The 12536-nt window shown below is 35.3% G+C and overlaps 1 protein-coding gene across 11 annotated transcripts in view; it reads right to left on the bottom strand.

Moving 5' to 3' along the window:
* The window catches only part of LOC105493295 (inositol polyphosphate-4-phosphatase type II B), an 822839-nt gene that overhangs the window by 87021 nt on the left and 723282 nt on the right, over window positions 1–12536 (bottom strand). For all 11 annotated transcript variants that reach the window (XM_011760836.3, XM_011760835.3, XM_011760841.3 and 8 more), the window contains 4 exons: window positions 12102–12225; window positions 10937–11054; window positions 6416–6556; window positions 3187–3284 (listed from right to left, as the gene is read on the bottom strand). In XM_011760836.3, coding sequence (XP_011759138.1) covers window positions 3187–3284; window positions 6416–6556; window positions 10937–11054; window positions 12102–12225 — 481 coding nt within the window. The remainder of the gene's footprint in view (window positions 1–3186; window positions 3285–6415; window positions 6557–10936; window positions 11055–12101; window positions 12226–12536) is intronic.

Here is a 12536-nt window from a genome sequence, read left to right as displayed (position 1 = left end):
CTGAACTTGGCTGAATATTTCTTCCAAATGAAACTGAGATTTTAAGTAGTCTAAAAGCACTAGACTATGCTAAACATATTGAAAGGGCATGTTGATTGGCAACTTTAATTATCCATTTCCTATTCCCAATTACTAACTTCTAAAGGTTGATGAGTGCTTCATAAAACTGGTAGTAGTTACTGAAATAAAACTATTCCATGTTTGTAGATTGCTGAATTGAGACTATAAATTAAAATTGCTACATATATAACAGAATTAGAAGACATTTTGGAAAGAACATTTAGTCCACAAATGTTTCTATATGAGAAGAGTAAAAAGATGAGAGCTACTTGACTGGGAGTGAATATATAAGCTAAAATTAATTTATCATTAAGTCCTGATATCACAAAAGTCAGGGATATCCCTTAAAGTTAAGAAAATCTTTGGAGAAGAAACCTTTTTTACTTCCAAAATAGAATTCACCTGCTTAATTCATAAATAATTTAAAAAGAGGATCAATAAATTAAGAGTCAGCACGTCAATAATGAATTAAAAAGTGAAAGTAATATGGGTTTTTTTTGGTTTTTTTTTTTTTTTGAGACGGAATCTTGCTCTGTCGCTCAGGCTAGAGTGCAGTGGCACAATCTCTACTCACTGCAAGCTCCGCCTCCCGGGTTCATGCCATTCTCCTGCCTCAGCCTCCCAAGTAGCTGGGACTACAGGAGCCCGCCACCGCGCCCGGCTAATTTTTGTATTTTTAGTAGAGACGGGGTTTGACTGTGTTAGCCAGGATGGTCTCGATCTCCTGACCCCGTGATCCGCCCATTTTGGCCTCCCAAAGTGCTGGGATTACAGGCGTGAGCCACCACGCCTGGCCAGTAATATGTTTAAGAAATTAACCTATCCTTTAACATTGACACAAATTATCCCTTGATTTCGCTATGAAAGAAGGAAAATAATAGATTATATGGATTATGGATATGACCCAGCATGACAGTTTTTTCCTTCTTAGCAAATGGCCTAACCTCTACTCATACTCTTATAAAAGCTGTATTATTTTTTTTTTCCTTAAATAGAGCACAACTCAAATCATTCTTTGGCTTGCAATGTGTCTACAGGAGGAATAAACCCATATGTCATTATAATTGTATAGATTGGATTTGTACTTTTGTTATGGAGCACAACCACAGTCATACTACAACTCCATTCTGTGTCAAAGAGAGTTGTCTCAAAAATACAGGAAACAAAATATCAGAAAAAAATCCAGTATGTTCAGACAACTGTGTAAGCAATGAAATGCAATTGGTTTTATACAAAATTCCATCTTATTTGCAAGGAGAGAAATATATTTACATGTTTTCAAAAACACTTGTTTAATATTTAATTGGCAACATATAGAATCACATGTTGTTTTGTTGTTGTTGTTATTTTGAGACAGAGTCTCACTATATCACCCAGGCTGGAGTGCAGTGGCACAATCTTGGCTCACTGCAGCTTCGTCCCCCCGGGCTCAAGCGATCCTCCCAACCCTCAGCCTCCTGAGTAGCTGGGATCACAGGCGCACACCATCATGCCTGGCTAATTTTTGTATGTTTTGTAGAGATGGAGTTTCACCATGTTGCCCGGGCTACAATTTTTCAGAGTTACATTCCTACGAAGAGCTACTTGAATGTAGAATTATTTTGTATTTCAACAGTGCCTCTACATTATTTCTTTAGCAATATGATTGGTTTTAGTACTGGAACCCTTCACAGACTTTGCCAGCAACCTAATTTATAATATATGTTTTGAGTAAGGATGGCGTATTATTAGTTCTCAAACATTAGCATGAATCAGAAGTCACCTCAAAGGCCCATTAAAACAGAGACTCAGGGAGAGTTTAGTAGATTCACAGCTGGGCCTGAGGATTTGCATTGCTAACAGGTTTCCTGGTGATGCTGATGCTGCTGAACTGGGGACCACATATACTTTTCAAGAATTAATACAAAAAATATAATTTGGAAAAAAGTCTCAGAATTTTTATCAGTACCTTGATAAAAATTATAGTTTGTTAAAAAAATCATTAACATCCAAGTTACAATAAACTCTTTTTCATTAATTACTAAAGAAAAATAGTTTTACTTACATTATTAACTTTTCAGGTCATTAAAAAATTTAATACTGAAAGTATGTGGCTGCCAAAGAATCTCCATGTACTTAAGTTCATTTTGGCCAAAAATAATATTTGATTTGAAATAAAATATATAAATCATAATATAAAATCTGCAAGTGACATTTTTTAACTATCCACACATGGGCATGCATATGCCACTGTAATATTTTGATACCACATTCATTACGTTATGAATAAACGCTCTGCCACCTGACATATTTCAACTAAACAACAGAATATAAATCAGTGAGCAAATTGTTCATGATTAAACAACAAGTAGTAACAAGTAGACTTTGATTATAGCTTTTGGTTAAAATATAATTTTCCTACTTTATTAAAACTTCACTTATCATTGTGAATATCTCAACATATTTATACTATTTATAGATGAATTCCAAATACATTCCAAGCTCTCTGATTTTGGACTGCTCAAATGTTTTGTGCTTAATGCAATGGGGAAAAGAAATGTAGAATTGAACAACAGCCCCCTCCAAGACAAATTCCAAACGTGTAAAACACATTTTTAAAGGCTTGGGTCCTTAACTTTTTTGCACAAAATACTGCAATACATATATTTAATAAGTTAGTTCCCTCATTCACACTGACTTAATATTACCTTGTATAACTGGTGTTATATCTGATGTTCTCCCACATGCGTGTCCAATGTCTGATGTTGCTTGTAAATGGAGACTTAAATCTTTAGTCAAGTCTTTAGTCAAGTCTTTTATATGGTTAAGAATTATACAAAATTTTTATCAGACTAATTAAAATGTGTAATTATAAGGTCCATATTTTTATTATTTGGCATTTTCTAGTGGCAATGCAATTAATGTCTTAGAATGAACAGCAGGACACATTCAAGAAGGCAATCAAGAGAATGATGCAGGTGTTGGCCATGCCACCTTGGCAATCAGTCTTTGAAATCAGATAATTTCAAAATCACTCTCATATCCCCACCCCTGCTTCTTTAGTCCAGTGACCTCTATGTCTGACCTATTCTAAAGATTTATAATCAAGAAGCCATTATTGTTATCTTCTCTAACTCACATACTTACAATCAGGAGGCATCTTTTCCATAAATATCTTGTAATATTCTTGTAGAAGTTCAAAGTTTTCCTGATTAATACTTTCTTGCAAAGAGACATCTCCAAACCTACAAATAGAAGAAAGAAAACAGTTATAAGTTATAAAATGGCACCAAAAAGTAACACGTTTTACCTTTCCTTTTTAAATGGATTGGACTAATTTCCTAAGGAAAGAGTCTGTCTCATTTTTCAGGCTACAATGCACAATGGTGATTTCAAACATATTCCAATCTCCACTGGCCCTGATTTTACTAATCACTTCTAATGCATCAAATATCCTCACAACCATCAAATGTGAATTTGGAGGAAATACCATGTATGAAACACCAGTCTTTGTGCATGGACATAATTGATAATATTAATTTCCCCATCCTACTCCACACCTCCGCTGCAGGGCTGTATCTCTGTATGTGTTTTAAAAACCTTCTTTCTTATTATCTATCCAACCTTCCATTTCACTCATGGCTGCTTAGGGAGGGGTCCAGAAGACCAGCACTGGACACTGGGCTGCACACAGTCTTGCCCACACTATCAACTGCTATAGGCACACGTAGAGCCAGATTTCCCAGACAGTAGATCATTTCTGCTGACATTTTTTTCTGTTCATACCGAGAAGTCAAATGGTTCTGTCCACATAGTCTTCTTCAAACTGTAATGTAATGTTTGTTGACTTCTCTTCCTCACAGGATTATACATTATTTCAGGATAGGAAGCAGATTTCATGCTTCTTGTTATCCTCTATTCCCCTTATATCCCACAGCTTGGCAGAGCATATGGTATTTTAAAAATACCATACTGGCTTAATATTAGTGTTATGGAGTAAATGCTTGTGTTGTCCTAAAATTCATATGTGGAAACCCTATCCCCAAAATGGCAGTATTTAGAGATATGGCCCCTAAGGGGTCAAGTTAAATGAGATTACGAGGGTGGGCTCTCTCTGTTCACAGGCACAAAGAAGAGGTTGTGTGAGCACACGGGGAGAATGTGGTCAGTCATTTGATAGCCAGAAGAAGAGCCCTCATCAGAAACCAAATTGGCTGGAACCTTGACCTTGGACTTCCTAGCTTCCTGAACTATGAGAAACAAACTTCCATTGTTTAAGCCACCCAGTCTATGGTATTTTGTTACAGCAGCCCTAGCAGACTAATAGTATTTATTTATCTAAGAATGGTCATATACAAGATCTACATTTTGATTTTGAGTAAACAGTAGTAAAATATTACTTCTAGATTACATAGCACATCTAACATGTAGATGTTGCTGGTAAAGCTCAAAATTCAGAATCAGAAAAAGGAGGTTCAGAGAACAGAGAGTAAGCAATATGCCCAGATTAACAGTTGGTTGATGTCAGAGTGCTATTCATATTCAGGCCTCCTTCTCACAGGGTTTCCCTACTTTGCCATTTTGCCTTCTTTTCCAGTCTTGTGTGTCTTGTACGGCTTCCGTGTGTGAAAAAAGTGCATTCTTAGTATGAAAGAGAGATGAGAGGGAAGGAAAGGACACTTCTTAAATAAAATGACTGACAACTAAAATAGTCACAATGACAAGAATGATGCAAATTAGTCCATTTTAGAAGCCTTGAAAATATAATGCTGACTAGTCTTTGAAAAGTCTGTGAATAAAAGAGTCTCATATCTCTCTCAAGATCGCAATAACAGACCTTGTTAATTCCAACTCAAAACACTCTACTCTAGTGTACCAAAGAAGAGGCAATTTGGAGTGCTGTTTCCCTGCTCCACGTTGTAGAGTTTATGATCCGGAATATCATTCATCTCAAACACTGAATTTGCTAAGACAAATATGTATAGATAAATAGAATATAATCTGATCCTAGACACTAGCCTTCAAAAGTACTTAATTACCAAAGCAAGGAATGTGCTAGGTACTTTTAACCTTACCTGTGGGGCAGGGGTCACTTGGAGAGTGAATTATAGACAAGAAAGCATGTTAAATATTATACTACCAAAGACTATCAAACTCCCCAAATTGTTGCCTGTGAAGGAACTTCTCCAGCCAGCCCCCACAGCGAAGATGATAACTTCTTTCTCTAAAATATTTCAAAAGTATGCTCTATGATCTTTTTTTGTTAATTTTTTGAGACAGAGTTTCACTCGTGTCACCCAGGCCAGAGTGCAATGGTGCAATCTCGGCTCACCTCAACCTCCGCCTCCCCAGTTCAAGCGATTGTTCTGTTTCAGCCTCGCAAATAGCTGAGATTACAGGTGCCCGCCACCACGCCCAGCTAATTTTTGTATTTTCAGTAGAGACAAGGCTTCACCATGTTGGCCAGGATGATCTTGAACTCCTGACCCCAGGTGATCCACCTGCCTCTGCCTCCCAACATGCTGGGATTACAGCCATGAGCCACCGCGTCCAGCCGAAAAAAGTGATTTTTAACAGTGACTCATGGGATCACAGTACAATCATTTGTTGACTGAGCAAGTCGTTATAAAAAAAAGTTAACATTACCAAATAATAACCATTACAATAAACACAAAAAAGAGAAAGATTCTGTTTTAGATTTAAAAAATTTGGGCCGGGCGCGGTGGCTCAAGCCTGTAATCCCAGCACTTTGGGAGGCCGAGACGGGCGGATCACGAGGTCAGGAGATCGAGACTATCCTGGCTAACACGGCAAAACCCCGTTTCTACCAAAAATACAAAATATTAGCCGGGCGAGGTGGCGGGCGCCTGTAGTCCCAGCTACTTGGGAGGCTGAGGCAGGAGAATGGCATAAACCCGGGAGGCGGAGCTTGCAGTGAGCTGAGATCCGGCCACTGCACTCCAGCCTGGGTGACAGAGCGAGACTCCGTCTCAAAACAAAACAAAACAAAACAAAAAACACAAAAATTTGATGCTATTATCTGTTTACAATATTGAGATATATATAAACATGAATTCTAAACTTTAATACACACATAGGTATTTGGAAATAAAGAAGGTTAATCCATTTGAATGCTTTATTTAGTACTGGCATCAAGATTTTCCTCAATGTTTTTGCCACATTTAAATTTGACTTGGGCCAGGATTCCTTAAATATGAAAATTTACCTTCTATCTCAAATAATTTGGTACTGATAAAAAGAAAAATGTTATGCATAAATCGATGTTAGTTCTATATGCAGATACGTGGGACTTCTCATCATATGCTTAAGAGGAACAAAGAAAAATCTCAAGTGCCACTCTTACACCAAAGCTTACCTCTCAGCCAGAGTTTGCTGTTCATTGATTCCAACGTTAAAAAGTACTGGATACACATGAAGCAACTGTCCTTCTTTAATCTGTAGAGGTAGCGACTCAAACATCCTGGCTGGAAGCTTGACCTCTACCACATAATGTTCTCTAAAGAAGGCAGAGGACAAAGGGAAGAAACATTACTTACTTGTTTTGTGTTATTTTAGATTTATTGGAAGAAAACAATAAAAGGGTTGGGATATAGCACTGATTTAGTTTTCTGTTTGCTATATGCTTATTTTCCTCATTCATTCATCTCCTTATTAAATTACTTGACATAAAAAAGTTTGTAAGGATTCATTTACATGTGTGATTTCTCTACCTCACTCTGAATTCCTTAGGAAAGAAATGTTTAGTCCATTTTTGTATACCCAGGGTCATGTGCATTGATAGCCTCATTTTGTTTTCTTATTTTTAAAACTCAATCAGTCCTAAGAATAAGAACACTAATCTAATGACTGCTGTTTCAATACAGTGAAGCTAAATAAACCAAATAATTTATATAGTGTTTTGGTATGGCCTGTTTGTTATCACTATTGATGAGTGTTTCTGTTTATGATGGGCTGATGGAAAGGTAATGCTTTTATTGCTTAGAGTGAAACTTTTGGGAATTCTGGTCATTTTGAAACATTAACATATCACAGGAGCATTTTTTCATTGGAAATGTCCATTAAAAACTACCCCCTTTTTAATGTTGAAAATTTAAGTCAGGATTGATACAATATGATTAATAAGAGTACCTACTTACATGTTTTAAAAATTGTCATCTTCCAATACAGTGTGAATTGAATATAGAAATTTAGAAAGTTTTGCCCAGAGGTTGAGAAAATCCATGTGTTTCAAGAACTATACAGAGGGGTGGGATTGTAAGATACACATTGGGGAAATAAGCATAGGACAAATAGTGAGCCTCTTTGTGAAAATCTTTTTAATTTCTCCTAGTGTAACATTATTGATAAACAGTATGGACCACTGACACTGAGACTTGTTTTTTTCTAGCTATGAAACAGAGACCTGGTAAATATCATGAATTTAGCAAGCATGGATGTTAGCATTACCTTCAGATGAATGAGCGCATTATTTTTCTTTGTTTAATTGCTCTCAATGCCATTTACAATAGCCTGGCTAACAGTCTTTCAGGAATATGAGAAGCATCAATGAGTCAGTTCATGATTTAAACTTGCTCTGAAGGTGAAATATATAATTTCTTTGTGATAATTTTACCAGGTTTATTAAGACATTTATATGAACTAATGTATTTTACATATATAATTAATAATTTTAGCAAATTTATAAAATTACACAATCATCACAATAATCCAGGTTTAGTTCATTTCCATCAACTTAAAACAATTCCTCGTGCCCATTTACACTCAACTCTACTACCATCAGCAGCCCAGAAAGCCATTCATCTATTTTCTCTCTATCTCCTATGAATGAATTTAATTTTTCTGCACATATCCTATGAATTGATTCATACAGCATGGAATATTTTCTATCTGGCCTTTTTCACCTAGTATAATGTTTTTGAAGTCATCCATGTTGTGGTACGTATCAGAAGCTTGTTCCTTTTTATTAGTGAATAGGATTCTATTGTATCGATATCACATTTTGTTGACACATTTATCAGTTGAAGGACACTTGGATTACTCCATGATTTGGGATATTATTAATAATGCTGCTATGAACATGCAGGAATGAACCGTGGTGTGGAAGTATGTTTCATTTTCTCTTGGGTGTATGTCTAAGAGTCATATGATAATTTTGTATTTAACTTTTTAAGACTGTCAAACTGTTTTCAAAGTGACATTTCCACCAGCAATGTACAAGGGTTCCAGGTTTTCCACATCCTCACCAACATTTGCTCTTATCTGATGATTCTAGTGTAAGTAGATTGGTATCTTTGATTTTAAATTTATTCTCCTAGTGATGAATTATGTTGAATATGTTTTCTTGAACTTATAAATCATTCATATATCCTATTTGGTGAAATGACTATTCAAACTTTTTGCCCATATTTAAATTTGTTTTTTGGTGTCATTATTATTGAGTTGTAACATTTATTTACATATTCTGAATATGAGTCCTTTTTCAAAAATATGATTTGTAAATACTGTCTTCTAATGTGTGGCTTGTCTTTTTACTTACTTAATGCTGTTTTTTTTTTTGATGCCTAAATGTTTATAATTTTGATGCAGTCCTATTTATCTATTTTCTTCTTTTATGGGTCTTGATTCTTGTGTTATGTCTAAGAACTCATTACCTAAACCCAACTTACAAATATTTCCTTCTGAGTTTTCTTCTAGAAGTTTCACAGTTTTCGCTATTACATTTAGACTGATAATCTATAGTGAGCTAATTTTTGCATATGTGTAAATTCTTTTCTTTCCATATAGATAAACCAATTGTCTCAGCATCGTTTTTTGAAAAGATTCTCCATTCTCCATTGAATTAACCTTGGCAGCTTTGCTGAAAATCACTTGACTTTAAGGATAATAGTTTATTTCTGGAGAGTAAATTTTGTTCAATTAATCTACATGTATATACTTATGCTAATACTACATTGTCTTGATTATTATAGTTTTGTAGTCATTTGTGAAGTCTGAAAGTATAAACTTTTCTACTTTGTTCTTCTTTTACAAAAATTGTTCTTCTTTTACAAAATTTCTGGGTCCTTTGCATTTACATATAAATTTTAGGTTAGGCTTGCCAATTTCTGCAAAAAGACTACAGAGATTTAGATAGTGATTGCAGTGAATCTATAGATCAATTATGGAGAATTACTAAACAATACTGAGTCTTCTAATACATGAACACAGGCTGTCTCTCCATTTATTGGATCCTATTAATTTCTCTCAGCAATATTTTGTGTGTTCTGTGTACAACATTCTAACTTAGTTAAATTTACACCTATTCTTTTTGATGTAATTGTGAGTTAGACTTGTTAATCCAAACCACCACTATTTCTGACAACTTTCAGGACTGTGCTATTTCCTACTCCAATCCAAGTCAAATCAGCCCACTCTGGTAGTGAAGCTGTTGTGTTAATGGCCTTGCCCTAGGAGAACTGTGTTCACAGGGCCAGGGTTGATGGGAGCAGTCCTCAATAAAATGCCTCAGACTCTTACTGATGCTACCCAATGTTCTCTGGTTTCTCGCAAACAAGTGCTTCTGAATTTGTGGTGTGCATCCGATTTATTCTGTTTGTCCTAAAATTGTTGTTTTGGATTATTATTTCCAGCTGTAATATTGCTTTTGGAGAGAGGGTGTGCTAAGCTGCTCACTTCATCATTCTCGGAGTCATGCCCCTACCTACATGATTACTTTTGAGTCTCAATACTGCTTGAAGAACTTCCTCAGAAAAAGCAAGCTGCACTCTGCCTATGCCAGATGGCCTGGTAAGCTTCCCTTAAACATTGTGATATAAGTATTAGTGTTTCACTTTTGACAGTAAACTTGAGAGAAATATAGAATTGTGCTGTTTTTCGGGTGTGCGTATGAGCAATTTTATTCTCTTTCTCCCAGATGAATGGCAAGTTAAGTATTAATTCTAGGTAAATATTTAGTTTCTGAGGATGTGGGTTTTTTTGTGAGTAAGAAAGTTACCTTTCAGCCAACTATGTGGTTCTGAGTATCCTTCACAAAATTTAAAATAATTATTATATGTTTACTATCAACAAGAAGACAAGTTTACTTTGAACTTTATACTTAGTTTGTTCTGCATCTCTCTTTAGCATGAAACGGACTCTCCCTTTTGTATATTCATATGTTTTGAACATGACCTGAGAATGTTTCAAATTTTAAATATCCTCATGCAGCAATTAAAAACACTAACACCAGAATAGTTTGGACTTCTGATTGAGACAACTTACTATAGGATGTACCTCTTCTTTTGGAGGTATGTTCTACACACCATCATTTTTCTTAATTATTTCTGATATTTTACCCATCATACACTGACTTTCGAAGCTATTTATTTAAAATCCTTCTCGGAAATCTCACAGTCTGAGAGTGAGTTGTCAAAAATAATTAAGAGAAATAGTGGTATATTCCCCTGACACAGAAATATATCTTTTCTAAAATGTTACTGCTTTTAACTGAATTTAATTTAAAGTCATCTCAAGAATTATGATTCTATTAACTGAACGATTCCCACAAAAGTAAAAACACCCACAGCTTTGGATGAGATAGTAATAAGGAGAAAAATGTTCTCATGCAAGCTATTATTTTGAATTTCTTGTATTTTGTGGGAGAGTACTGCCATACTCAACTCACTACAATTTAAAACATTCATGAGACTTCCAGGAGTTTTTCAAGATTGTCCCATATCATATCACCCATGTTTATTTTTTACCAAAAAGGAAAAGAAAACAAAAGAAAAATTCCCAAATCAAACCTGAATTCTCCTTGCCTCCTCTGACAGGAGTTAATATGACACATCTAACAAAGCCTGGTCTTCAGGAAGTGAGCACTGTGAGCGCTGCTTACCGTCTTCCTGTTACAACTGGCAATACATCATTGGATTTGGCTTCAATTATTTTAAATGCGACTTTCTTTAAATCAGAAATGCCAACAGCCATGTCCTCTAGCATTCCAATTTCATCACCTAAGCAAGAGAAAAGGCACTTAGTTACAAACAAACATTTGAGGAAAATGTCATTAGCTACTATGCCTCCCTGCTGGAATTTGTTCTAGCATTTTATTGAATGAGTTTCTGAATGCAGTGAACCTACTCTAGATACTTTTCCTCAGAGGCTGAAGGTTTTCCTTAGTGAAATGGGAACCATTTCAATGGACTCCAGAAGTCAATCTACCCTTTGAGGGGAGGAAGAACGTGGGCATTTGCTGTGAGGCTGGAGAAAGGTTTTAACCCCTTTATGATTTGTGTACATTTCTTTCTACTGGCAGGACTGATATGCGTTGTCTAGAAATAACAGAGGTAGCTGAATTGATAATCACTGACCCAGGTTCATGCTAGTTTTGCATCTCCATACATTAACAAATGAAGCCTAAGAGGGGGATCATTAAGATTCCAGATCCGCACTCTCTAACAGAAGCATAATGTGAGCCACATATATAATTTTAAATTTCCTGGTAGTCATTTTTTAAAAGAGTGAAATTAAAAAGGTAGAATTAATTTTAATAATAGATTTTACTTAATCCAGTATATCCAAAATACCATTTCAGTTGTAAATTAATATAAAAGTATTATCAATATAAAATACCTTTTAAAACTAGTTTTTGAAATCTGGTCTGCATATCTAGTACTTATTGATTTGGACCAGACACATTTCAAGTGTCCAATAGTCACGCAAGGCTACTATATTGAACAGTGCAGTTCTAGACATTACAGGGTTCAGACTTTAAAATCTAGTCATTGAAACTATGTTGGCACAGAGCCTTTTATATTAAAAAAGCCAGATGGCTGCTCAGAAGTCCACTCTGAAATAATCTATAATTCCATTTTCAAACCTTAATGGGAGGCAAAAGTAAGTTACAAGGTGAATACAAAAAACTGAAAGTTACATTATTTTTGTAATACTTGGTGCAATAAAGGTCTACTTCTTATTTTTATGTTTTTTGGAAAAAATTGTGGGTTAAATATCCTATGAATAGAAATGTGACTTTTAACTTGTACTAAAGCAATACTCACTGTATGTACTTAGTAGCCCTTCATACTGTACTATCAACCCCACTGTGTGAAGCTGCTGTAGGAAGCCTGGGTCATACAGACTTGTCTGTAATTTGATGATAAAACCACAAACCAATCCGGCAAGCTGAAAAAAAAAATACTGATAAGATTTACTGCAGTTAGCAAACGTATTTGTTTTATTTTGAAATATTTTAAGACTTCTGAGGCATGACAGATTCGATTCTCAGGTATGTGTAACAAAACTACAACTATTTGGTAGGCATATTAAAACAAGTTGACAGTCTTTGATCTAGAATTGCTGTGTATAAAAGTCTTGGGGAAAGTAGAAGTGCAAAGGGAAAAAGAACATGGACAGCAGTGAGGTTGATGGGTCTTCAAATCTTATGTCTACCATTTCTAACAGTAAAATCATAAACACTTAAGCACTTCCAAATC

This window comes from Macaca nemestrina, chromosome 3, assembly GCF_043159975.1.
Source record: "Macaca nemestrina isolate mMacNem1 chromosome 3, mMacNem.hap1, whole genome shotgun sequence".
NCBI lineage: Eukaryota > Metazoa > Chordata > Mammalia > Primates > Cercopithecidae > Macaca > Macaca nemestrina.
The sequence above is the reverse complement of the archived record's forward strand: the minus strand, read 5'-3'. Positions and strand labels throughout refer to the sequence as shown.